The sequence below is a fragment of the Hibiscus syriacus genome, unplaced genomic scaffold (assembly GCF_006381635.1).
Source record: "Hibiscus syriacus cultivar Baekdansim isolate YM2019G1 unplaced genomic scaffold, ASM638163v2 tig00112491_pilon, whole genome shotgun sequence".
Classification (NCBI taxonomy): domain Eukaryota; kingdom Viridiplantae; phylum Streptophyta; class Magnoliopsida; order Malvales; family Malvaceae; genus Hibiscus; species Hibiscus syriacus.
Window position 1 is genome coordinate 119,990 of NW_024063344.1, and position 23,409 is coordinate 143,398.

General features: G+C 36.7%; 4 protein-coding genes across 4 annotated transcripts; 3 read left to right on the forward strand and 1 right to left on the reverse strand.

The window, feature by feature from the left end:
• The first annotated feature begins 135 nt into the window (after nucleotides 1-135).
• On the forward strand, nucleotides 136-22,979 carry LOC120180243 (histone H4). Its single transcript, XM_039185620.1, has 3 exons — nucleotides 136-556; nucleotides 8,943-8,949; nucleotides 22,968-22,979. Exon 1 carries the CDS (start codon nucleotides 211-213, stop codon nucleotides 520-522), a length of 312 nt encoding a protein of 103 aa, XP_039041551.1. The 5' UTR covers nucleotides 136-210; the 3' UTR covers nucleotides 523-556; nucleotides 8,943-8,949; nucleotides 22,968-22,979.
• On the forward strand, nucleotides 4,748-6,059 carry LOC120180259 (uncharacterized protein At1g24485-like). The gene is made up of 3 exons (XM_039185633.1): nucleotides 4,748-4,853; nucleotides 4,963-5,049; nucleotides 5,746-6,059. Exons 1-3 carry the CDS (start codon nucleotides 4,748-4,750, stop codon nucleotides 6,057-6,059), a joined length of 507 nt encoding a protein of 168 aa, XP_039041564.1.
• LOC120180242 (senescence-induced receptor-like serine/threonine-protein kinase) lies at nucleotides 5,757-6,954 on the forward strand. Its single transcript, XM_039185619.1, has 3 exons — nucleotides 5,757-6,136; nucleotides 6,223-6,698; nucleotides 6,803-6,954. The coding sequence occupies exons 1-3, from the start codon at nucleotides 6,063-6,065 to the stop codon at nucleotides 6,937-6,939; spliced, it is 687 nt and encodes a 228-aa protein (XP_039041550.1). The 5' UTR covers nucleotides 5,757-6,062; the 3' UTR covers nucleotides 6,940-6,954.
• Nucleotides 8,902-22,714, reverse strand: LOC120180241 (E3 UFM1-protein ligase 1 homolog). Its single transcript, XM_039185618.1, is given in 21 exon segments — nucleotides 8,902-9,016; nucleotides 9,214-9,306; nucleotides 9,773-9,835; nucleotides 9,937-10,014; nucleotides 17,208-17,271; nucleotides 17,395-17,441; nucleotides 17,638-17,703; nucleotides 17,794-17,886; nucleotides 17,983-18,051; nucleotides 18,135-18,200; nucleotides 18,351-18,505; nucleotides 18,593-19,028; nucleotides 19,742-19,798; nucleotides 19,891-19,984; nucleotides 20,247-20,350; nucleotides 20,469-20,534; nucleotides 21,027-21,074; nucleotides 21,551-21,783; nucleotides 21,786-21,801; nucleotides 21,892-22,203; nucleotides 22,475-22,714. Coding segments are annotated over 21 exon segments (2,436 nt in total). The 5' UTR covers nucleotides 22,649-22,714; the 3' UTR covers nucleotides 8,902-8,914.
• Nucleotides 22,980-23,409: the final 430 nt, after the last annotated feature.

The window sequence follows — 23,409 nt, forward strand, 5'->3', positions numbered from 1 at the left end:
TCATCGATCCGCGGCGATGCTTCTCCTCATCTGACCCTCCATTATAACTAATCAACGGCTCTATTTCATAGTTAAGACACACCACGGATCACCATCCCTACCCCACATCTCCTATAAAGACCCCCCCCATTGTTTGGGCTTAATAATGTGTGTAACAAATCAAATCTCCAAAATCAGCCTTAGCTATCAAGAAAGGTTCAAGATTCGAAAATGTCGGGAAGAGGAAAGGGAGGCAAGGGACTAGGTAAGGGAGGAGCCAAGCGTCACCGTAAGGTCCTCCGCGATAACATCCAGGGTATCACCAAGCCAGCAATTCGGCGTTTAGCTCGTAGGGGAGGGGTCAAGCGTATCAGCGGTCTAATTTACGAGGAAACCCGTGGAGTTTTGAAGATCTTCTTGGAGAACGTGATTCGTGATGCGGTTACGTACACGGAGCATGCGAGGAGGAAGACTGTGACTGCTATGGATGTGGTTTATGCATTGAAGAGGCAGGGTAGGACTTTGTATGGATTTGGTGGTTAGATAATTTAGGAATTAGGTTTTTCAGAAATTTGAAGTCATTTATCATAATGTTATAGCTTAGGGTTAGGGTTATGGCTTGTATTTAGGTGGTTTTTGTTGGGATTATAATTTGGGTTATGTTGTTTACTCTACTGGTTTGTAATCCGTGTTATGAATTGCTGATTTATAAAGCAAGTTGAGAGTTCGTCTCACCTAGCTGAGGATTCATTGCTTTCTTAGTTTGTGAAAGTTTTAAGCTCAAATGCCAATTGCTTATACAATTGCTCCAAAAGCAGTTCAAATATTGATGTGCTCGCATCTTAACTCGTTTCATACGGGAAACTGTCTCCTTTTTCAACTTCAGCACTTGACAATTCCAATTCCCGATCCACTTCCAACCTCTTGCACAAGCAGGAAAAATTGTTCAAGCACTTGAAGAAATATCAAAACAGTAAAAGATAAAACTGAAACTTTATTCCCTTCCTGAAGTACTGGACCTCAAAGCAACAATGTTTACCAAACATCTTCATCTTCAATAGAAAATTAACAAACTAAAAATTATATGGTACTAATCTGCTCACTAAAACAATAAAAAAGAAAACAAAGTGACTTTTTTTTCAATTGCCCATAGTTCATAGTCTCATCTAAAGGCTTCACTTGTTTCTATATACGTTAGGCGTCAAAACCCCAGTCTATCAGTTGATCAAAGAAAGAATACCCCATCCCCACACCCAATATAGATTCCTCTCACTATATTTTCTCAGCCCAAAACACATAAATAAATTAATCAAAGAAAAGGGGGTTTAATTCATTTTTTATCAAGTAAATGACACAACGGTTATTTTAATGCCTTGACCCGAAGGGCTATAAATGTATCAATGGTTGTTTCGGCCTCTTTAAATTATAAATAAATTCAATTTAAGCCCTTTTTAATTAATTGAAGATTACTTGATAATTAAATTATTTAATAAAATAAATATTTATTTTAGATAAGAATTATTGGTCACCTTATTCGATTCTATTAATATAGATAATAAATAAAGATAATGTCTTAGTCTTTAGAACATGTGAGAATTATTTTGGAGAATTGTATTTTTTTAGGATCTCTGCAATTTTTGTGGTTTATGTTGCAGAGATAATTTTATAGAGATATTGAAAGTTTTTGAGATATATCATGTTTTGATATCTATATCCGGTTTTGGGATACATGTGATATTATGTAGTTGTATTCTTCGTATTTTCTACATTTATAGGGATTATTGTTCATCTGGCCCTTGGTGATAGGCAATGTTAAATCACGTTAAATCTCGTCTCCCGTGCATGTCTTATTTATGTTCATATTGTTTTGGTTATTTGTTTCTCTCAAATTCGTAACAAATGATATCAGAATTATGGTTAGGGTTGTAGAGTTTTATAAGAATTTATTATTGCATTTTTCATAGCAATTTTGAAGGCATGCAAGAGGATGTAATTCGTTTGCTTTAACGAAATTTACATAAGGATTAAAGTTGTTAAAAATTTGGTGGCAATGCTTCAACGATTATATAGCTTACGTAAATATTGAAGTTGTTAAAGACTTGAAGACTATTTTTTTGATGAAATTTAGATCAAATGGTAGATTTATTATATTTTGACCCAAATTATAATTGTCAATTAAGTTAGATTTTATTGTAGTTCTAGTGATCGAAGATTATTTGATAATTATATTTATATAATAAAGTAAATATTTTAGGCAATGATTCTTATGGAACAAAGATTATTGACGACCAAATATTTGACTTTATAAATAGAGAGTGTCTTAGCCTTTAGAATATGTGAGAGAATTATTTTGGAGAGATATAATTTTTTTTGGATCTTTGTAATTTTTGGGGTTTATGTAGTAAATATAGTTTTGTAGGGATATCGATAGTTTTTGGGATACAACTTAATTTAATATTTATATAAGGTTTTGAGATACATGTGATATTATATATCTGTATTCTTCGTGCTTTCTACGTTTGTAGTGAATTATTGTTCATCTCGCCGTGGTGGTAGATAATATCGAACTACGTTAAATCTCATATTATGTACACATCTTATTTAATATTGATATCGCTTTACTTATTTTTTTGGATAATTTTTACTTATTTTTTTCCCACTCAAGTTCCTAACAAAAATTTTATATTTTCATTTCGACCTGAACACCAAACTCTTGGTTCGGCCCATCAAACAGGTTTGTTGGTGAGACTCAAATTTTAGTCTTTGCTGATATATTAATGAGCAGTCAATCAATTGAATTAACCGTGTTAATTGGAATATTTTTAAATTTTATTTTCTACATTTGTGTTTGAAATATATTTGAACTTTGAATTTGTTAGAAAAATTTAAAAATCTATTGATCTTGAAGAGGGTTTTAGGAATATCTCAACTGAGGAGAGCACAATTCATAGATTATATGCAGTTTATTGTGGCTTATCTCGTATGTCGAATCAGTGTGAGATTCAATTGACTGATTTAGATGAAGAGTCATTAGAATCCAATTGAAAAGATTTTTTTTAAGGGACACTTTATATTTATAGAAAGAAAATACAAAGCACAATATTGATGAGACATTCGTTAAAAAACTTCCCTAAAACTTAGTGGGAGGAAAAAGAATGTACCACATATCTAAATAAAACTCATTGCTAATGCAAAACCTGAAAAAGAAAACGAGCTGAAGAGCACGAATTGGAGGCAGACACTAAGGCACTCCCTACCTAAGCACCCAGGATACCAGCACCGCCAATCGACCCCCAAAACTAAAGCCAACATCTGCTGGTACACACTCGGCAACACACCAGCGCATGGATACGACCAGCCCCTGCAGATAGGGAGAAACCAAAGCCAACGCCGAGCAGCAAATTGGGACCAAACAAAACGCAAAGGAGCAAAATAACCAACCAAAAACAAACACCAACCAAAGCAGCCCACCAACCACGAAATTGATGCCAGACGCCTGCACAGCTAAAACAAGAACAAAACCAACCAAACCCAGCTGCCGCTGCTACACTCCAAGATATCCAGAAAAACCAGCAACCCAGCAGGAAGGGGGCACAATCAACCGCGAGAGAGCCAAACAGTTACACCTCGAGAGGAAAATGTAAGCCACACTGCTGCGAACCCAACAAGCGATACTGCCAAACCACAAACGACAGCGAGCACGAACGAGAACCCAAACTCAACGATGGGGCCTAGCCATTCTAAACATATGGGGGAGACGAGTAAAATCGTTAATGGAGAGGAGCGACGAAGGCCATTTGCTTCTAGCCCAAAAACCTGTTCTCAAGGTAGCAAGGTCGAAAATCATTTCCCGGGAGAATTTTTTTCCATTAAAGATACTTTCATTTCTACTCTGCCAGATGGTCCAAAGAAAACCGAATAGAGACAGCTTCCACAAAGGCTTAGCAACGATGGCAATGGGAAGATTATCCCAAAGCTCAATGAGTGATCTAATATCCCTAGGCATCATACAATGCAGATTCCAGCAACACCACCATTTTGTCCAAATTGGCCAAATAAACTGAATTGACTGGAGATGTTGGCGAATTTTCCATAGAAATCAACTTTTCAATTTTGTATCCAATACAAGCTAGAAGTTGCCGAGGAAGCAACCTGCAACTTGTTCCTTGGCTATACCTACTAATAGTGCACAGAACCAACGCGTCTAATTCTCTGCTTTTACACCCCACACGTTGACTTAACTATAAAAGTTTGCAATGTCAATGTTAATGTATCCCTAAACTCAATCAGTATTTCACACCTCCAAACTTAGCGAATTCCTATTGAGATGTTAATATGTAAAAATGTCACCTAAGAATAAAATGTGTGGCACAAATAAAATTTAAATGTTAATTTAGACAACAAAAAACATATAAATCTCAATTTAACTTTAAAATAAATTATAAATTATAAATAATATTATTAATTAATCACGTGGTGTACTTACAAAAAAATATCATTCTAATCCTTATTGATATTAAATCTTCAAATTCGATCTCAAACAATCCTTTTATTTTTTTCGATTCTGCTTATCAAATAGTATTAAACCCTAACCTCTGCAAAACCGAACCATGTGCTTAAACAACTCACAAGCAATTGATTGTGTTTAGAAGTATAATTATTATTCTCTGGACCTAGGTTTTCCCTTTCCATTTTTTTGGGGAATATGTTAACCTCATGACTTGGTCGTAGTCAACATATGCTAAACAGTTCACTACTCTATTTAATGATGGCCAATAATCCTCTTAATTTTGCATCACTCAACTCTACCATGACTACCTATCTCTTATTTCTCATCATAGCAGCTTCTGCATTTTCCACACTTAACGCTGATGGTCAGTTCATTTCTTTTTAAAAGTTTCACTTTCTTAATATTATGTGCTTTTGCATGCTTCTTTTTATTGATGTTAGAATTAATGTTTTATATATGTGTGTGATACGCAGTGAGCATCGATTGTGGAACATCTCAACTTTACAGTGCCGATGACTATTCCATCGGCTGGCTTGGAGACGACAGCTACATTCGACATGGTGAGTCCGTGCAGCTTCAATCTAGCACACCGTTATATCAACCGCTGGCCATTAGGCCTGTAAATTAACTGAACGTTCAGCGAACCGTTCATGAACCGTGCGGCGGAAAGTTCATTTATGTTCGTTTATTTATTAAATGAACGAACATGAACAAGATTTTGCGTTCGTTTAATTAAATGAACGAACACAAACAAAGGGCTCGTTCGTTCATTTACGTTCGTGAACGTTCGATTATATGTTCGTTTATGTTCGTTCATTTATGTTTGTTCATTTATGTTTGATTAGAGGGCAAGTTGAATATGTTACGAAGATTATTGAAGTTGTTTGGATTTCAAGAAAATTGTTTTGTTGAACAAATTAACTTTAAGACTTTATTATGTTCATATAACTTATTTATGATTTATGTATGTTTTTGTCATATTCGAACAAATTAACTCTAAAGTTCCAGATTATATTAATGAATTTTAAGTTGTTATTCTTGTTGTTTACATTTTTTACATTCATTTTTGTGTTCGAATAAGTTTGTTTTTTGTGTTTGTGTTGTTGTTTATTGTTTCGTTTATGTTCGTTTGTTTGTGTTCGTTTACGTTCATTTATTATTTAAATGAAAGAACATGAACAGTTATATTCCTTAATGAACGAACATGAACAAAAATTTTGTTCGTTTATGTTCGTGTGCGTTCGGTTCGTCTACAGGCCTTCTGGCCATTCTAAGGGTATTCACCGACAGGAAGAAAAGCTGTTACAACATTCATTCTTCCAAGGGATCTAAAGTTCTTGTCCGAGCCTATTTCTTTTATGGAAATTATGATGGGAAATCATCGCCCCCAAATTTCGATCTACATTTTGATGGGAATCATTGGGATACGGTGGAGACTTCCATTGACCAATCTGTTTTCTACGAGGTTATTTATGTCACGAAGACGGATAACATTAGTGTATGCGTTGCTCAGACGGTTCCAAACATGTTTCCCTTTATATCGGCCATCGAAGTTCGGAACTTGGACTAAAAAATGTACACTGATTTGGATTCGAATCGTGCTTTGATGTTGAGGAGGGTTGCTTATGGTACCAAAGCAATCATTATGTGTGTTTTGCGGCCTTTCACTTGCGTAATTGTGTTTTTTTACACTGCATTAACAAATCTCATGCTGCATGTTCTTGTACTTGTAGGTCTATCGATGATATTTACGACAGAATATGGGTTCCGGCCATCAATGGAGCCGGTTTCACGGTGCTTATAAGTGATGAAATACTCAATGAAGTTGGTTTAGACGATAGCCCTCCAAGTGCTGTGTTTCAAAGTGCATTTGCCTCTGACAGCACTTCCTCATCCATAACATTAGGGACTAATCTTCCTGCAACTAAAGTTCCCATTTACATGAACATGTACTTTTCGGAAGTTTCGTTACTTGATTCAACCGAGAAAAGATCGATCAAGCTCCGAATAGATGGAACGCCTAGATCGAAACCCTTTATCCCAGTTTATGCAAAAGCAGGAGAAATGTCCCTGACAAACGTGACTGCCTCTTTCAGCGCTAATTTCACTTTGGCGGCCGCAACTGGTTCAACACTGCCTCCTCTTATCAATGCCCTGGAAGTTTTTACAGTCAGCGATGAGCTAACTGATGGAACCAACAGTAATGATGGTTAGTATCCGAGGCATTAATTTACTTGCTATTTCTTATACCACGTACGTGCAATTTTTAAACTTTTGTCAACCTTTTTTTTTTCCTTTTACAATATATTGTAGTGGAAGGATTGGTCTCACGGCTGAATGAATTTGATGTACTGGGAGACTCGGGTGGCGAACCTTGTCTTCCTTCAACCTATTCATGGGGTTGGATCAATTGCACGTCTGGTCCCACACCCCGAGTAACAGCATTGTAAGTTTATTCATTTTCCAGCTCAAAATAGCTCTCTGGGTTTTCCTTGAAACCTTGATGATCATTCATCATTTGGTTTGTTTAATTGTTTTTCAGGTTTCTCGGTAGCTTTGATTTATCTGGTTTTCTTCCTGATTTAGCTCTATGACAAAGCCTCGACAAAATGTAAATTGTATATATATTTAGCTCCAAGATTATTACTTAATCAAATCTGCTTCATCTAAAGTGTTTTTATTTTAGAGATTTGTACAATAACAGCCTCATCGGGTCTATCCCAGAATTTCTTGGCACCTTGCCTAATCTAAAACAATTGTGAGTTTTCTTGACAATCTAATTTTATAAGATTTTCCCTTTTCCATTATCGTGATGCTTAACTGAAAATGGTCGTCCTTGTTCAGGAACTTGGCTGGTAACGGTTTGTGAACCGATTCCTTCCTCGATATCAAATAATAAAAAGTTAAATTTCTTTGTAAAATATTCAGACCAGAAACTGATTTGCTTATCGAATGATTCACGTTTTTTTCTCTTTCAGTGTTGCAGTCAATCCGGATGTGTGTGTCTGGTAAATCATGTAAAACAGCGAGTGGCGTAGATACATGGAGCAGCGGTAGCCGAAAGCATACGAACGGAGGTATGTTTATGTTCGTTCATTAATAAATAAACGAACATAAACGAACACGAAGATAAACAAACAATTTTTTTTTTCATGTTCGTTCATTAAAGAGTATAGCTTGTTCATGTTCGTTCATTTAAATGATAAACAAACTTAAACGAACACAAATGAACGAAAATAAACGAACATAATAAATTAACATAAACGAACAACACAAACACAAAAAATAAACTTATTCAAACACAACAAATGAATGTAAAAAAAGTTAAACAACAAGAATAACTTAAAATTCATTAATATAACCTGCAACTTTAGAGTTAATTTGTTCGAATACGATAAAAACATACATAAATCATAAATAAGCTATATGAACATAATAAAATCTTAAAGTTAATTTGTTTAACAAAATAATCTTCCTGAAATCCAATCAACTTCAATAATCTTCGTAACACATTCAACTTGACATCTGTTCGAACATAAATGAACGAACATAAGTAAACATATAATCGAACGTTCACGAACGTACGAACCCTTTGTTCGTGTTCGTTCATTTAATTAATCAAACACAAAATCTTGTTCATGTTCGTTTATTTAATAAATAAACGAACATAAACAAACTTCCCGTTGCACGGTTCATAAACTGTTCGATGAACGTTCAGTTCATTTACAGGCCTAATAGCAGCAAAAAAAAAAATCAAGTTACCGGCAATCCACGGTATATCAATACCAGTTTTTGTACTTTTCTGGGTTATTGCCGGTGTTTGCGCCGTACTTCATCATAAGAGAAAAACAGCAGCCATTGCAGCCGGTACTGCAGTAGGAGGAGCCAACAAGCCTTATGACAACCCTCAAGCAGCTAATAATAATATGGTTAATGACTCCATGGTGAACGTCCAAGAGCAGCAGAACTCAGTTCAAGACCCTGTTGACCAAAACAATCAACAAGAACAAAGGGTTTGCTAATTACTTGATCACCTTGATCTTCAACAGCTCAAGTTGTATGTTAAATCAACTATGTCTAGATTACAGTATTATCGTACACAATTTTATTTGTGTGATTTTTTATTTTATTATAATTTAAATTGTATACCACCCATATTTATTATGGTCTAAATTCAATTATCAACTCATCCATTCATGTATTAAACTGATTGATTTTATTTATATTATAAATATTATAGTTGCTTTCATTGTCAAATATTATAACAATTTTTAAAAAATATTTTTTTAAACATTTGAAAATAACATAATATTTTAATTAAAAGATTCCAAATCAACATTTGTTTTTTTTAGCATTTTTCCCTTCTGAGTAAAATTTTCAGGTTGTGGGGGGAGTATAACAAAAGAGTTTTAATTCCACCAAAGACTAGGCTTGAGAGGAGCCCAAAACCAAGGCTTTTAGTGCCGGCATTTGGCTCTCCAAAAGCTCCTTTTTACTGGTAATTCTATCAGATGAACAGTCTTGCTCCTGCCACAATCAAACAAGGGAATAACATCAACCCTTCAGAAGAAAACAAAAAAGATGATGCTTCACATAATGAAAGTACAATTCAAAAGTAGACTCGGAATGTACTGTCAAGACTGACCTAAATATCTTTTAAACATAAAAAACCCTCGTTCCCTAAAACCAACATTGCAACAATAAAATTGTATAGCTTTACTTACATCACCAGTTGCAGCAGAAATTAGTGCTAAAAGTGTCACCGTTGCAGTTTGGAATTCTGTCAAGATCTTGTATGCTGAATCATCCAATTTATCCTGAAACAAGAAAAAAAACACATGGCAATATCAAACTATTTAAACTAGAGCCCAATAAGGTTACAATACATGATTTATGCAACAATTTCACGCATCTAAACAGATGATCTAGGTGCCATTTTGTGTTCAATGCATGTCTTAGAGATGAAGAGGTGTTTTGTTTGCTGCTAGTCATACTGATATTTATCTTATAAAACCTTCTAATTTGCCATCATCAGATACAAAAGATACTGGCTACTTTGGGTTCACTACAAAAGTTTGTGGCATGCTGAATCAACAATATCCCAACAAAAGCTTCAGATTTTACCACTGTCCTTAGAATATCTAGACAGCTCAAACTGACAGGAAAAAAGTATATTTGAAAACCAATATGTACATAAATATTGCAAAACAATGTTGTTAAACGTTTCAAGAAATATAAAGTGCAAAGAATAAGGGTACAAAGGAGAAATTTATGACACCATACCTTCAATCGAGTTACAGCAACAGAGATTGCCCTTCCAGGGGCTTGAAGAGCTCTACTGTGAACCTATGAACGGAATCCATATTTGAATTTAGCAAAAGAATGTAAAAACGATGATTAGACATTCAGATATATGTAGTCCATAATAGAGTGTTCTATCTACTGACCTGTATGTAAAGTAGGGAAACGACTTTCGGCAGAAGAGAAACTGGATCCGTTTCAGCAGATACTTGAGAAGTCAAATCCTGAAAACAACAAACAAGAACATGACATGAGATGAGAAGCTCCGTCATATAACCTTTTAAGCTTTCTACTAACTACTACACCCAACATCTCACAACCTTGACATTAATATACCATTCCATAAACTACTACGGGAAGATTAGAACAAACATAAACATATTTAAAGATTGATCATGTTTTGAGTTAGCAGATAAGCCACTGAATCCAAGTGCAATATTGAATTTTGATAGCAACGGAAGATGCTTATGTAGAAGGCTAGAAGCATGCCTTGAAATGCCAACACAGGCCCAGCCTTGATAAAATATTGCTGCAAAGCTTTAACAGAATAAAGGTCTTGCAATGTTATGGATACAGTGTGTGTTTTACAAATCAATATAATCAAGTAGCGTAAGAGAGAGAGCGGGAGAGAGAGAGATGGTTTTAGGTGGTCAGTCCTCCGGCGAGGATTGGACGGTCTTCATTGATAATCTGAGTAAAAGGGTATCTTGGAAAACAGTCAAGGAAATTTTTCAACAACAGGGGAATGTTCTACGTGTTTACATTCCGAGTAATTCTAACAAGCCGAAATATAAAAATTATACTTTTGCTTTCGTTCAGTTCGCAAAGGAGGATGGGTTGAAGAAAGCGATAGCAAATGTCAATGGTATTTGGATAGATGGCAAGAAAATCTCGGTAGGAGTTGCTAAGTACCAAAGTAGATATTCAAGCAAGTTGTTAGTAGCAACGGCATAAGGGATGAAGATAAGTGAAAAAAGGTTGTGAATCGGAGCAGAAGAGGTGGTCCTGAGTCATACAGTCGATTGAGGGATGAGAGATCTTATAAGGTTGTGCTAACTTCTTATGATGGGCGAAGGGAAGGTCCGGTGACTAAAGAGATTCGGGAGGGACATCAAGATAAGGATGCAGGGCTGAGGAATTTGTGGGAAATGCATATTCCCTCAAATGAATATGATTGGGTGAAAAGATCATTAACTGGGATCATCAAATCCCAGTTCGATTTGGAGTTTGTAGTGAAGGGGCTGGCTAGTGAAGGGATCAAGGTCAAGGGAGCTAAATGGGGATATTCATGGAATTCTTGTATCATATCTTTTGGTTCGATAGAAGAGTTCGAGGAGGTGTGGGCGAGTAGAAGGAAGTGTCTTTTTGGTTTGATTGGCTTGATCCACTTATGAGTGTAGATGGAGTCCCGATGGCATTTTGCTCGGTGGAGTTGGTTGGAATCCCCTTACTATGTTGGAATGTTCCTTTTCTGGAAAAGCTTGTCTCAAGGTGGGGGAAACTGGTGTGTTTCCACGAGTCCACGGTCATAAGAGAGAATTTGGCGGTGGCAAGGGCTTTGTTGAGGGTGGCAAGTCCTTTTGATATACAGGAAACTGTTATATTGGGTTCATATGGGAGATCCTATAAGGTAAAAATCAGTGTGGGTTTGGTTTGTACAAAACAAGAAAACTCTTCTGTAGAAAATTTTACGGTGGCCGGAGAGGGTGAGTTTAGAGATGAAGTTTCATCAGTGGAGAAAGAAGACCGAAGTTCAGGCGGGGTAGGCAACCCACAATTGCTAGCTGAGGACTCTAGGGACACAGTAGACAGATGGTTGGTAGGGGAGGTCTGTACAACAGTGGCAGGCGGCAGTGGAAGTAAGCATTTAATGCTAAAGGAAGGAGAAGGTCAACCTAGTAGTGCTAAGGTGTCAGATTTTCCTGAAGAAGATTTGAATTTTAAAGAGGATTACAGAGGCCTTGGTCTAAGGAATGTTTTTATTAATGAATGTGATAAAGCCCACCAAGAGGACTTGAGTGAGCCCAACTCAAATATTAATAGAATTTCCCCGTCTGGGCCAGCTGTCAATTTATTAAAATTGGGTTATGGTAACCGTTTGGAGTCTCGGGTGTAGATGGAAGGAGTTCAGCAGCAACCTGGTTCGGATGAATAAAAAAGGCAGAATTTGGCTTTGTTTCGTCAGATTTAAACTCCATTGCGTTGCCTGGTGGGGCCATAGATAGAGGGTATTCAAATAAGTCAACTGAGGAAAGGTCAGAGGAAGTTTTTGTCAGGGATAAGGAAGTTTGCAGTGTGGTTGCAACAGAGGTGGAAAAGGAAGCAAGGCAAGTTCATATGGGTACTTACCAGGGACTAGGACTTAATAAGAAGTCTCTTGCAAAGGGTTTTAGGAGTTGGTGTCCGTCGGATCATTTATCCAGAAGCTTGTATTTCAGAAATGCATCGATAGGAAGGTGGAAAAAAGCCTCTACTTCTAGAGTGTATAGAAGATCTAAAGATAGAAAGGTGTGGTTTAACCCGAGAAGTGAAGGAGTATTGCAATCTTTGGAGTTGCCAGAAAATAATAGGACTAAAATCGGTCCTTTGTTGAGTAATCAATCTTTTCCTGCTATCTTGGAGGGAAGCCCTATGGGGGTTGAGGAGGAAGGTAGTTTTAGTCTTCTTTCTGCTGGAGACCACTTTCAGTCTCCCCGGTGTATAACAGATGTTACATCAGTTGGTCAATCTAGTCCAGTGACTAGGAATGAGGATAGAAGAAAGAGAAGGCTTCTGGTCAGGGAAGCTTTGGATAGGGTCAGTTTTCCTACTGTGTCTTCTTTAAATTTCTCGCTATTTTTGGAAGAGGCGTTGGCTACATGGGATGTAAGTAATATTTTGGGGATTTCTTTCAAGGAGGGGAAGAAGGCCTTTTTGGAAAAAATTATAAATTTTGAGGAGGGTTTGGTGGATAGTAGGGAGGGGCTGGACTCGAGAGTTTAGACTGCTGATAGTTCTTTAGTCTTGAGGTTTTGGCTTTAGACAAGTCTTCATGATAAAGATTAAGATTATCTCATGGAATGTAAGGGGTTTGGGGGAAAAAAGAGAAATCAAGAGCTATATCAAATATGGTTAAGAAGTTCAAACCGTGCATTCTTCTCATTTAGGAAACGTGCATTCTTCTCATTTAGGAAACAAAGCTGGAATCTTGTTCTCAGGCTTTTAGGAGGAGGTTAGGAGGTAGTATTCTTAATGGAGGAACTTTGGTTCCAGCGGTGGGGTCTGCAGGTGGATTAATGGTTTTGTGGAATGATAAGGATTTTGAAGTCTCCAATTGCCACTTAAGTGGCAGATTCATTGCAGTGTTTGGGAAGTTTAAGAACTCAACTGAAGACTGTGTGATCATTAATGTGTACGGTCCTTCCATTGATTCTGAAAAGGCTGAATTTTTCAGGGAGTTATCGGATTTTGTTGCTGCTCAAACCGGGTCAGTTTGTGTTGGAGGTGATTTAAATGTGTACCTTGATCCGAATGAGAAATTGGGAAGGTCTCAAAATTGGCTCTCTATTGATATTTTGAGAAATTTCCTGAATCAAACAAACTTAATCGATCTTCTTATGGTAGGGGGAAGGTTTACATGGTGTAACAACAGAGAAACTTCTACTTGGGTCAGACTTGACAGGTTCCTTATTTCTGGTAGTTTTCTGATATGTTTTCCGAATATTGTGCAGAGCTTACTACCTAGGTCTTTATCTGATCACAATCTTGTTTCATTGGAGGAAAAATCAGTAGATTGGGTTCTAAACCGTTCAGATTTTTTAATTATCTTTTAGAGGAGGAAGGATTTGATTAAATCGTTCTTGGATAATTGGAGGGAGAGTAGGAAGAGAAGGGGTTTCTTCAGTTTTTTACAAGGAACAAAAAAATCAATCAGAAACTGGTCTGGCAATAAGTTTCAAGGGATTTCCGAGTCTATTTCAGATTTGGAATTGAAGATTCATGACATTGAATTTAAAGCACAAGGTGTGTTCTCTCCCAACAGGAGTGGAAACAGTTGTCACAGTTCAGATCGAATCTTTGGAGGCTGTATAGGGTTGAAGAAAACATTTGGTTCCAGAAGTCAAGGGCAAAATGGATTAAGGATGGGGATAGAAATACAAGATTCTTTCATCTGTCTGCGCTAAACAGGAGTAAAAGAAATGGAATTACAAGTTTGAAGATCAATGGCTCTGTTGTTTCAGATCCGCATTTGATAAAGGTGCATATTGCAAATTATTTTAAGAATGCCTACAATTATAAGTCTACTATGGAAGTGGATGTTTTATCTTTGGATTTTGCTAAGCTAACAGAGGGCCAAGCTACAAAACTAGAGGAGCAGTTTTTTGAACAGGAAATCTGGCAAGCGATAGCCTCATCGGATAGTTCTAAAGCTCCTGGCCCGGATGGCTTCACAATGGGCTTCTTCAAGAAATGCTGGCCGTCCTTGAAGGAGCATGTAATGAGATTTTTTCAGGATTTTTACTTGGGCAGGGATTGGGAACATGGGGTTAATCATGCGTTTATTACGCTCATTCCGAAGAAGCTAAATCCGGATAGTGTGGACGACTTTAGACCAATTAGTCTTGTGGGCAGTCTTTACAATATCCTATCTAAAGTTTTATCTAAGAGATTGAGTTGTTGTGTAGGAAATATCATCAGTCAATCCCAGTTTGATTTTATACCGGGGAGACAGTTGTTGGATTGTGCCTTTATTGCGAATGAAGGAATTGACTACTGGAGAAAACAAGGGTTGCGTGGAGTTTTTCTAAAAGTTGATTTTCGTAGAGCCTACGATTATGTGGAATGGCCTATTTTATTTAGAGCAATGTCAGAGATGGGTTTTGGTAAAAAATGGTCCATGGGATTTCTAAGTGCATTTCGACAGCTTCGATTTTGATTCTTGTGAATGGGTCTCCTTCGGAAGGGTTCCCTATGGCCAAGGGTTTAAGACAAGGTTGTAGTCTCTCTTCGATCCTGTTCAACATGGTTGGCGAGTTACTCCATTTGATGCTTACTAAAGTAGTTGACAAGGGTCTGTTCCAAGGGTTTGTTATTGGGAAAATTGAAAATTCTACGAAGTTGTCTCATCTTCAGTTTGTTGATGACTTAATCATTTTTTGTCAAGCTTCTATTACTCAGCTCAAGAATGTTAAAAGAGTGTTGAGGATTTTTAGTATCATGGCAGGTTTACATCTAAATTTGGAGAAGAACAAGCTGTTTGGTATAAACATGGAGGATGAAGAATTAACAACTGGGCTTCACAAGTGGGTGTTCAGTAGGTTCCCTTCCAACAGAATATTTGGGACTTCCCCTGGGTGCTAAGAAGAATTCAGAGGCTCTATGGGATCCAATTTTAAGGAACTTTACTGCCAAACTTGTTGGGTGGACAGCTTCCTGTCTGTCATTGGCTGGTAGGACAGTATTATTGAAGTCGGTGTTAACTTCCTTACCAATTTTTTTCTTATCTATGTTCAAAATGCCATGCAAAATTGGTAAGAAGTTAAATTCGTTAATGGCTAATTTTCTATGGGGCGATAAAGAGGAAAAGAGGAGAACCCACTGGGTGAACTGGAGTACAATTTGCAAGCCATTGAATTGTGGTGGTCTAGGTGTTCTTGATATGAATCTCACTAACCGGGCTCTACTGGGCAAGTGGGTGTGGAAATTTGCCAATGATAAAAATTCCCTATGGAAATGCGTGTTGTGCAGTAAACATAAGGTCAGTTGTAATTCAATGTCTATTAGGGAGGTTTCTTATCCTCAATCTTCTTGGATTTTGAGAGGAATAGCTAATAACTACCTGAAGAATGATTCGGATGGAGATTGTCTCAGATCAAATTCGAAATTGAAAGTGGGAAATGGCAAATCTATTTCTTTTTGGAATGACGTTTGGGCTGATGAGTGTTCTTTAAAATTCCTTTTCCCTAGAATCTTTGTGCTCTCTAATAATAAAGAGGGGAAGGTTGCGGAGTTTGGCAGCTCTGAATCGAGCGGTTGGGTGTGGAATGTCCAAACTAGGAGGAATTTGTGTGATTAGGAATTGGTTCAATGGATGGAGTTGATGTCTAAATTGAAGGATATTCAACTATCAGATCTGGTGGACGATTATCTTTCGTGGACTGCTAGTGGAGATGGACTGTTTTCAATTAAATCTTGCAGAAAGTCTCTTGGTAATGAGTTTGGGGGTACTATTGTGTGGACTAAAGGGGTCTGGCTGGGTTATGCTCCACCTCGGGTAGAAGCTTTCCTTTGGCAGCTTGCTCACCAGAAAGTAGCAGTCAAAGCTGAGTTGGTTAAAAGAGGTTTATCACTAGGAGACGATATTCTATGTCCTTTTTGTAAGAAACAGGAGGAATCAATGCAGCATCTATTCATTTCTTGTTATGTTGTTTGGGAACTATGGAATAAAGTAGCAAGTTTCTGGGGCATTTCTTTGGTTCTACCACAAGATCCTCCTTCTTTTTTGTTCCTGGGGTGGGTTGAGGGTAAACTCAACGATTTGGAAGTTTATATCGGGAGTCATCTTTTGGTCAATCTGAAAAGTTAGGAACGCGATGGTTTTTGAAGGAACTCCTTTAGACAGATTGTCTTTGTTCTTCATTGTTAGATTCAGGCTTGCTAAATGGTTCCATGCCAAATTCCCTAAAATTGCTATACAAGAGGATGTGCTGATTGGTAATCCATCTCTTGCAGATGGTTTTTCACCTTGTAAAGTTAAAGATCGTCTTGTCATTCGATGGATACCCCCCAGTAGATTTCCTAAAGATGAATGTCGATGGAGCTGTTAGGCTAAACGATTTGGGGGGAGGAATTGGAGGTATATTAAGAGATTGGAATGGTTGCACCCTTTTGACTTTTTCAGAGAATATTGGTCAAGGAATTCCTCCACTTGCTGAATTAAAAGCTATAAAAAGAGGCATTGAATTTTTTTGTCATCACAGTGGGTATCATAGGTAGGTTAATCGTTGAATGTGATTGTTCGTCCGCAGTGGATTGGATCCAGTCACTGGTTTTGGCACCAATTTTTTTCTCACCAATTGTTTATCAGATTTCGAATCTTATCTCAGACAAGGTTCATTTACTAAGGTGGATTCCAAGGGAGTGTAATGGAGAGGCAGATAGTTTAGCAAAGCAAGGGATAGGTTGATTGTAAGAGTTCTATTGTGGTTTTTCTGGTCCAGTGTGTAGGTTTTTATGACAGGAGGAGTGTTTAAGTCTTATGTAATGCATTTTAGTGTTTTTTGTTAAATCTTATGTAATTCTTCTATATTTATAAATGTTCGAAGGCACTCTTTTCCTCCTTCCGCTGACTAAGGAGCTTTCTTCAAGTTCCTTAAATCAAGGAGGTTTTTAATGAGGCCTTACATTCCTATAAAAAAAAAAAGTAGAGTAAGACTACCTTGCGGTATGAATGCAAAAGTGTCCTTTCCAATTTTTTGTCAAGCTTTTTCAGGACTAACCCACTGCAAAAATTGAACATAGAATATTAAGTATATATGGTCAACGTAATTAGTAACTTTAGGTAAAAAGGAAAAACCCAAAGCCCACAAAATATGCCATGAAAAGTTTAACAGAAAGGACATAACCTCTCCTCGGCCAAGTCTCTCAGTGCAGTCATGAATGTCTCCACCCGCTGATGCATACAAAACCCCAAGTTACAATTAATCTTAAAAAGAAAATATAATAGGCAATACATGGAGAGTATCTGCTCTCCTTAACAAAAATAGAGATGAATAAGTTAAGAGAAACAAGGACACAATGTTTTTGTAGTGATTATCATCAGACAAGGTGAGTCCACAGAATTCATGTTTTAATAAGCAATAACCGACCTTCCCCTCCAAAGCTTCAACAACTGCAAGGGCCATTTTTGATTGATTTTCTGGAAGACTTTTAGCCTGAACCAGTAAAAGGCGGTGTATCAAAACTAATGACCACACAGCTTTATCCATGTCAGAAATTTAAATGGGTAATGAATCATTTCATACTATAGCAGTTCTTTCACCAGGGCTAAGGGAAATGCTTTCTGAATTTCGAGAATCATCAACTTGAGCCCCATTTTTTAATTTGTTGTGTATGTCCTATATCAGATGAATCACAAACCATTAGTCATACATTCACACCATCAGAATAGGAGCATAGGAAGTAAATTAAAACAAGTGGTACATGAGTCCTACCAGAGTATGGAAAAGCATATCAGCTATTGAAGTGCCAACAGTTCTAAGCAAGTGCCTGTGCAAAGTAACCTATCAAACAGAACAAGCCCGTCATAAGCCATTCATCACCAAAAGCAATCTCTTTGAAATAAACCATTGTAGGAAGAACGTACAGAAGTTGATTGATCATCTTCAAACAAATCTAATGCCTTCTCATAAAGCTGCATATTTAAGAAAGACTGCAACAAGACAAATTCGAAAAGAGAAGAAATATTAGTTAAGGTGCAGAATACGGAAATCAACGACATTTCCAAGAGAAATGGGTACATAATACTAGATAAAAGAACCAAAATCTAAACAAAAACAATTGTGATGGAAACCATGTCAACCTCATCAAGTTTCCTTTGCACATTATCGAGCAGATGTTTCATTTTCTCCACATTTTCTGTGAACAATGCCTTTCTTCTCTCCTTCCAATAATTTATTAGCTTTGGTCTTAAATAGTCAGCCAAATATTTAAGAATTGTTTGAGGATCATCAACACCTGATAAATAGACCACCAAATAAATCACAAGTCAGATAAAAAACCAAAACTAATTTGCTAATTGATGGATGACAACATCTTATAGACCTTGTTCTTCAAAATCAGGAAGCAGAGCCGCAAGCTTTTGCATTAACCATTCTTCTGAAGGCACATTTTCCTCCGGCGCTTTAATCGAGTCCTTCTTAGCTACTTTTCTTGAATCCGAAACTTGAGAGGAAGATGTATCCTTGCCTTTCTTCTGGTTTTTCTTAGATTTGGTGGGTTTGTAATCCTCATCTGAATCACCTTCAGTTGACACTGTTTTTGTTCCAGAGGATTTTCCCTTTTTCTTCTTTGATCCTTTCTCAGAACCACGTTTTCTGTTCCCACTCTCAGTAACAGTATCAGCTGGTTCTGAAGACTTGCTTACATCATGTCCACTTTTAGTTTCTTTAACCATATGCAAATCATCACCCAGCACAACAGTGAAAGACCCTGCATGGCTAAGGGATCCCATCTCTTTCTCTACACGATCATAGACATCCTAACCAACAAGGACAGAAAGTTGCATTGCATGCACCTAATTTCATGAGAATCAAATAGGGCATAATATAAATGCATACTTACTTCAATTAGTATAACAAACCTTTAATTTTACTACAAATTCGTGCATGGGAAATTAAGGAATGTTAGGCATAGGGTGTTGGGTGTTAAATCTGGCTAAAAAAGGCTAGCCAGAAAAAGGGGAAAATAAAAATTTAAACTCCAAAAATAGCAAAGTTAGATATTTTAAGAAGTTAAGCTTGAAGGCTAAATAAGCAAACATGTCAGCATCCTATTAATCATGGACCCTTGGAGAAAGAATTTTATTCAGACATAAAATGTTAAATTTGAAGAGAGACAAATTCTCTAACAAGATTCCAATGACAAGATTAGTTTTTTCTCCCTCCACAAATGTGCCACAAATCAGCAGGACTGCTACTAAGGTTTGGCTGTCATGCGAGATGCCATAGCTAAAACTATTAATGACCAAAGTGTTTGATTCCTAATTACCTTTCATTTTGCATCAATTTGACTGCATATGCCGGTCCCACTTAAAAAATAAAATTTCATGTCAGAATAAATGTTGGTATAATTACAGTTACATGGTGTGCAGATACAGGAACCTTTTGATATTGGTCTCAAGAAAAGTGCTACTAGAGGCTGGTTTCTTAACTAATCTGAAACACTTAATAGAAATCATCTCGAAAGTCCTACCTTCACAAAGCTGCTGCTAAATAAATAGGAATCCCCTACAATGAGTGCCTTACTAGCCTGAAAAAGAAGACATGAAATAAATCAATTGTAATACAAATATAATAAAATAAGTATAAGATCAAATACCAGAAGGGACAATAACATGTTACCTTGAGTGCTGACTGAACAGAAGGGCAAAGGGACAAAATCTTAGATGCATCTTGGGCTCCAAAGGATGCGGGCAATAGAGAAACAGAATCAAGCCTGCAGTGCTCAGTCAGGTTAAACCAGAGATAAGCAAATAAAAAAGAAAAATGTCCTTGAACCACAAAATGCAATAAGATCATGTTGAAAAACTTCACAAACATTTTTCACAAATCTAAATGTCACCCTCAGATGTAAATTCCTGATCATTTATGAACAATTAATTTTAAAAGATCCATCTCAGGCTAAAAGATTAAGTTAAATACCGTGAACTGAAAAATTAAATGGTCACAAATTCCGAAAACTTATTTGTAGTTCTTACCAGCTACCACGTTCAATTGCATCTTCAATAGCAGCATCCAACATCTCAATCATTGAGGGGTGAACAAATGCTGTAACTAGTGGTATGCCTTCAGGAAATCTGGGCTAAATTGGAGAATACAACGAAGATTTTAATTAAATAAAAACCATAGTATATCATCCAGTTTGGCATAATAACCACACAATCTGTTAATTGTGTTAATAATTCAAAGCAATAAATTACCTGCAGGTACTGAATGGGCTGGGAAATTCCAAGCTTCTGCAGAGAGTCATAGCTGATAAAAGAGTTCTGTAAGCAAAAGAGACAAAATGAGGAATATGAGTCATGAATGTTTATCTATCATGCAAAGAGACCATAATTTGTGATAATATTCAGAATACTTATAAATATGGTAAACCAAAGATTATGTGCAGTTACACTTAATAATCTGTAACTGTTAATGAAACTACACCTTTTTTTAAAAAAAAAATTGAAAGCTTCAGGCATGTGATATGACATCAGTAAATTGATTTTATGCAAAACAGCAACAGACAGCCTAGGACTCAGCATTTAGTTGACCACAGCCTTCTTGGATACAACCAATTAAATATGCATTACAAAAATAACAGACTTCAGGGGTAGAGGGGCAGAATAAATATGTAGAATCAGAACCATCACAAAAATACATAAACTGACAATTTTGAGAGACGTGTCATTTAAGATGCATGCAATTCCTCTGTATAAGCCACTATATCAAATCAGATTATAAAAAAAAAACACCAAGAGAGTGAAGCAACAGACCTGTGAGTAGAAAGAATCAACACACTCCTTTTGGGCAATAGCAAAAACCTGTTGCATGATCACACTCAACTATTAAAAACTTTAGAAAAGAAAACATTACAATTAACTTGGATTTCTTCAAAAGATAAACTTGCAGACTCCTCAGATTCCCCTATTTCTATCTCTGGTGTGTTTTCAGAGTTTACCAGGATGAAAGAAAAAGAACTGAAGCATTTTTACATATTGACAACTAGCACTACATGAGCAAGGAAACAAATCATTATGAAGTAATTTTCGTGCAGTTTAAATCATTGAGTTCTTTCATTTAAACTGGTACCTTGAGAAAACTGCAAAGAAGCTGCCTTCCTTACTAATAAAAGTGAGGTTAAAAAGTGTCACTCATCTCGCAACTGATTTTGGTTTTTTCAATAACAAATCACAACTAGGCTAGAAAGTAGTATCAATGAGGAATGTGAAAGTCATTAGAATTTTTTATTCTATGATGTAAATCCATACAAACATCAATGAAAAGATTGTGTTCATACAGTTGGAGTCCAATGAATTCCTGCACGAAGTGTTCCAAGAACCTCGCCTTCCTTAGCCAGCCCATTGAAAAGGGATTGGAAGAATGAACCTTCAACAGCTATACCGGTGGCTCCTTCCATTTCTTGCAAAAGCTGCTGCAAAGTGCTCCACAATACAGACAAATTTGTTGGTACTGTGATGCCCCTGGATGCACCACGTACCATGGCACTGACACGAGCTATATATGCAGGCCTTCAAGTCTACCTTTCAACTAAAAAACCAAGCAGAAAAAACAAAAACTTCAAAATAAGTTCTCCCTCAATTTTCTGTGTCACAAAAGTAATCCAGGAAAACATGGTACCAAAGTCCCAAGGCGAGGTTCCAAGACAGACGCCACCAACTCAGAGCCAACATGTAACTGTGCAGCCAGTTCAGCTAAAGCAATTTGACTGCATTCCTGCAATCTATCATTGATTTCTTCAGCCACGGTATCCCAATAAGATTGTGATATAATTTCTCCTTGAACCAACATGAGCCCCGGATCCTCAGCAACGACATGATGAGCTTGCTTCTCAATGTGATATAAATCCACCCCAGTAGTATCCGCAAGATCAATCAAAGAAGCACGTCCTAATTTCTTCACCTCTCCAGCAATTTCATGCCTTAATTGCTCCTGATACAAACAGATTATCACAATCATAAAATCCAAGTAAGCCGCTTGTAACGAATCAATATACATGGCTTAACAACAAAATGTTATTCGAAGTTTATACAGGAATCACGTGCACTTTCTAACATATATACGATAAACAACTTCCTTCATGATTCATTATGCAATCCAGAAATAACCATCACTAGCTAAAAAATGCAAGTATTTTTTTATTGTTGTGTTCCGTATTTTCCCTCTAACCAAACATGAGAGAGAGAGAGAGAGAGCGTATTACGGGAGTGATATATTCTTTGCCGGAAACAGTATGGAGCAGCTCGAAATCAATAATACGAAGCTCGTGGAGCTTTTGAACCAATTCAACGACGTTCCGTTCCGATAATCGGATGCTCGATTTCGCCTGCTGTGCAAACTCGAATTGCCTCTGCAATTCCACCAGTTCATCATCCATCTCTCTTTTCAATTCTAGATTCCACTCAACTGAAGAAGATCAGCTATTTTGTAGGGTTTTATTGATAATTTAACAAAAATCTTAAAGATCTGAAACTGAAGTTATTGAGGAGATATTGATTTGTTTTTCTCCTGAAGCTTTTGGGCCTAGAAAGCCGTAAAACAAGAGCATCCTTTGCTTTATTTGGGCTTTGGATGGAAGCCCATTTTTTATCTTTCGCAAAAATGCTTATAAAGTTCTTTCGTTATAACATTTTGCTTTTTTCTTTATTATTTTTTGGATAAATTTCAATTTTGATTAAGATGTGATGATATATAAGTTTTGGTTTGGTATATATATATTTATTTTATTTACGGATGTAAAACTTTGTTTTTGATTTCATTACACGATTAGAAAAATAATACACTCGCTTATTTATATATTAAATAAACATAATTAATAAGATGAAGATTTTATTGGTCTTAAAGTATCATATTTAAGTGTTATTGTTACATAAATTATTAGCTGACCCTATTCCCACATGTAATGGGTAAGTTAGTATGTTGCCCCCAACGCCAGTTTGAGAGCAGTTTCTGTGAAAGACATCCGTTATGAATTGCCCTCAGTGAGACTCGATCCCCACGACCACAAGGTTAAGAGCCTTGTGCTCTACCAACTGAGCTAGACGGGCAAGACTGTTATTGTTACATAAATATTATATATTTTTGAACGTTTATACTAGGGTTCCTGCCCTTTTTCTCTCGGCCGCTTGGCTGTTTAAG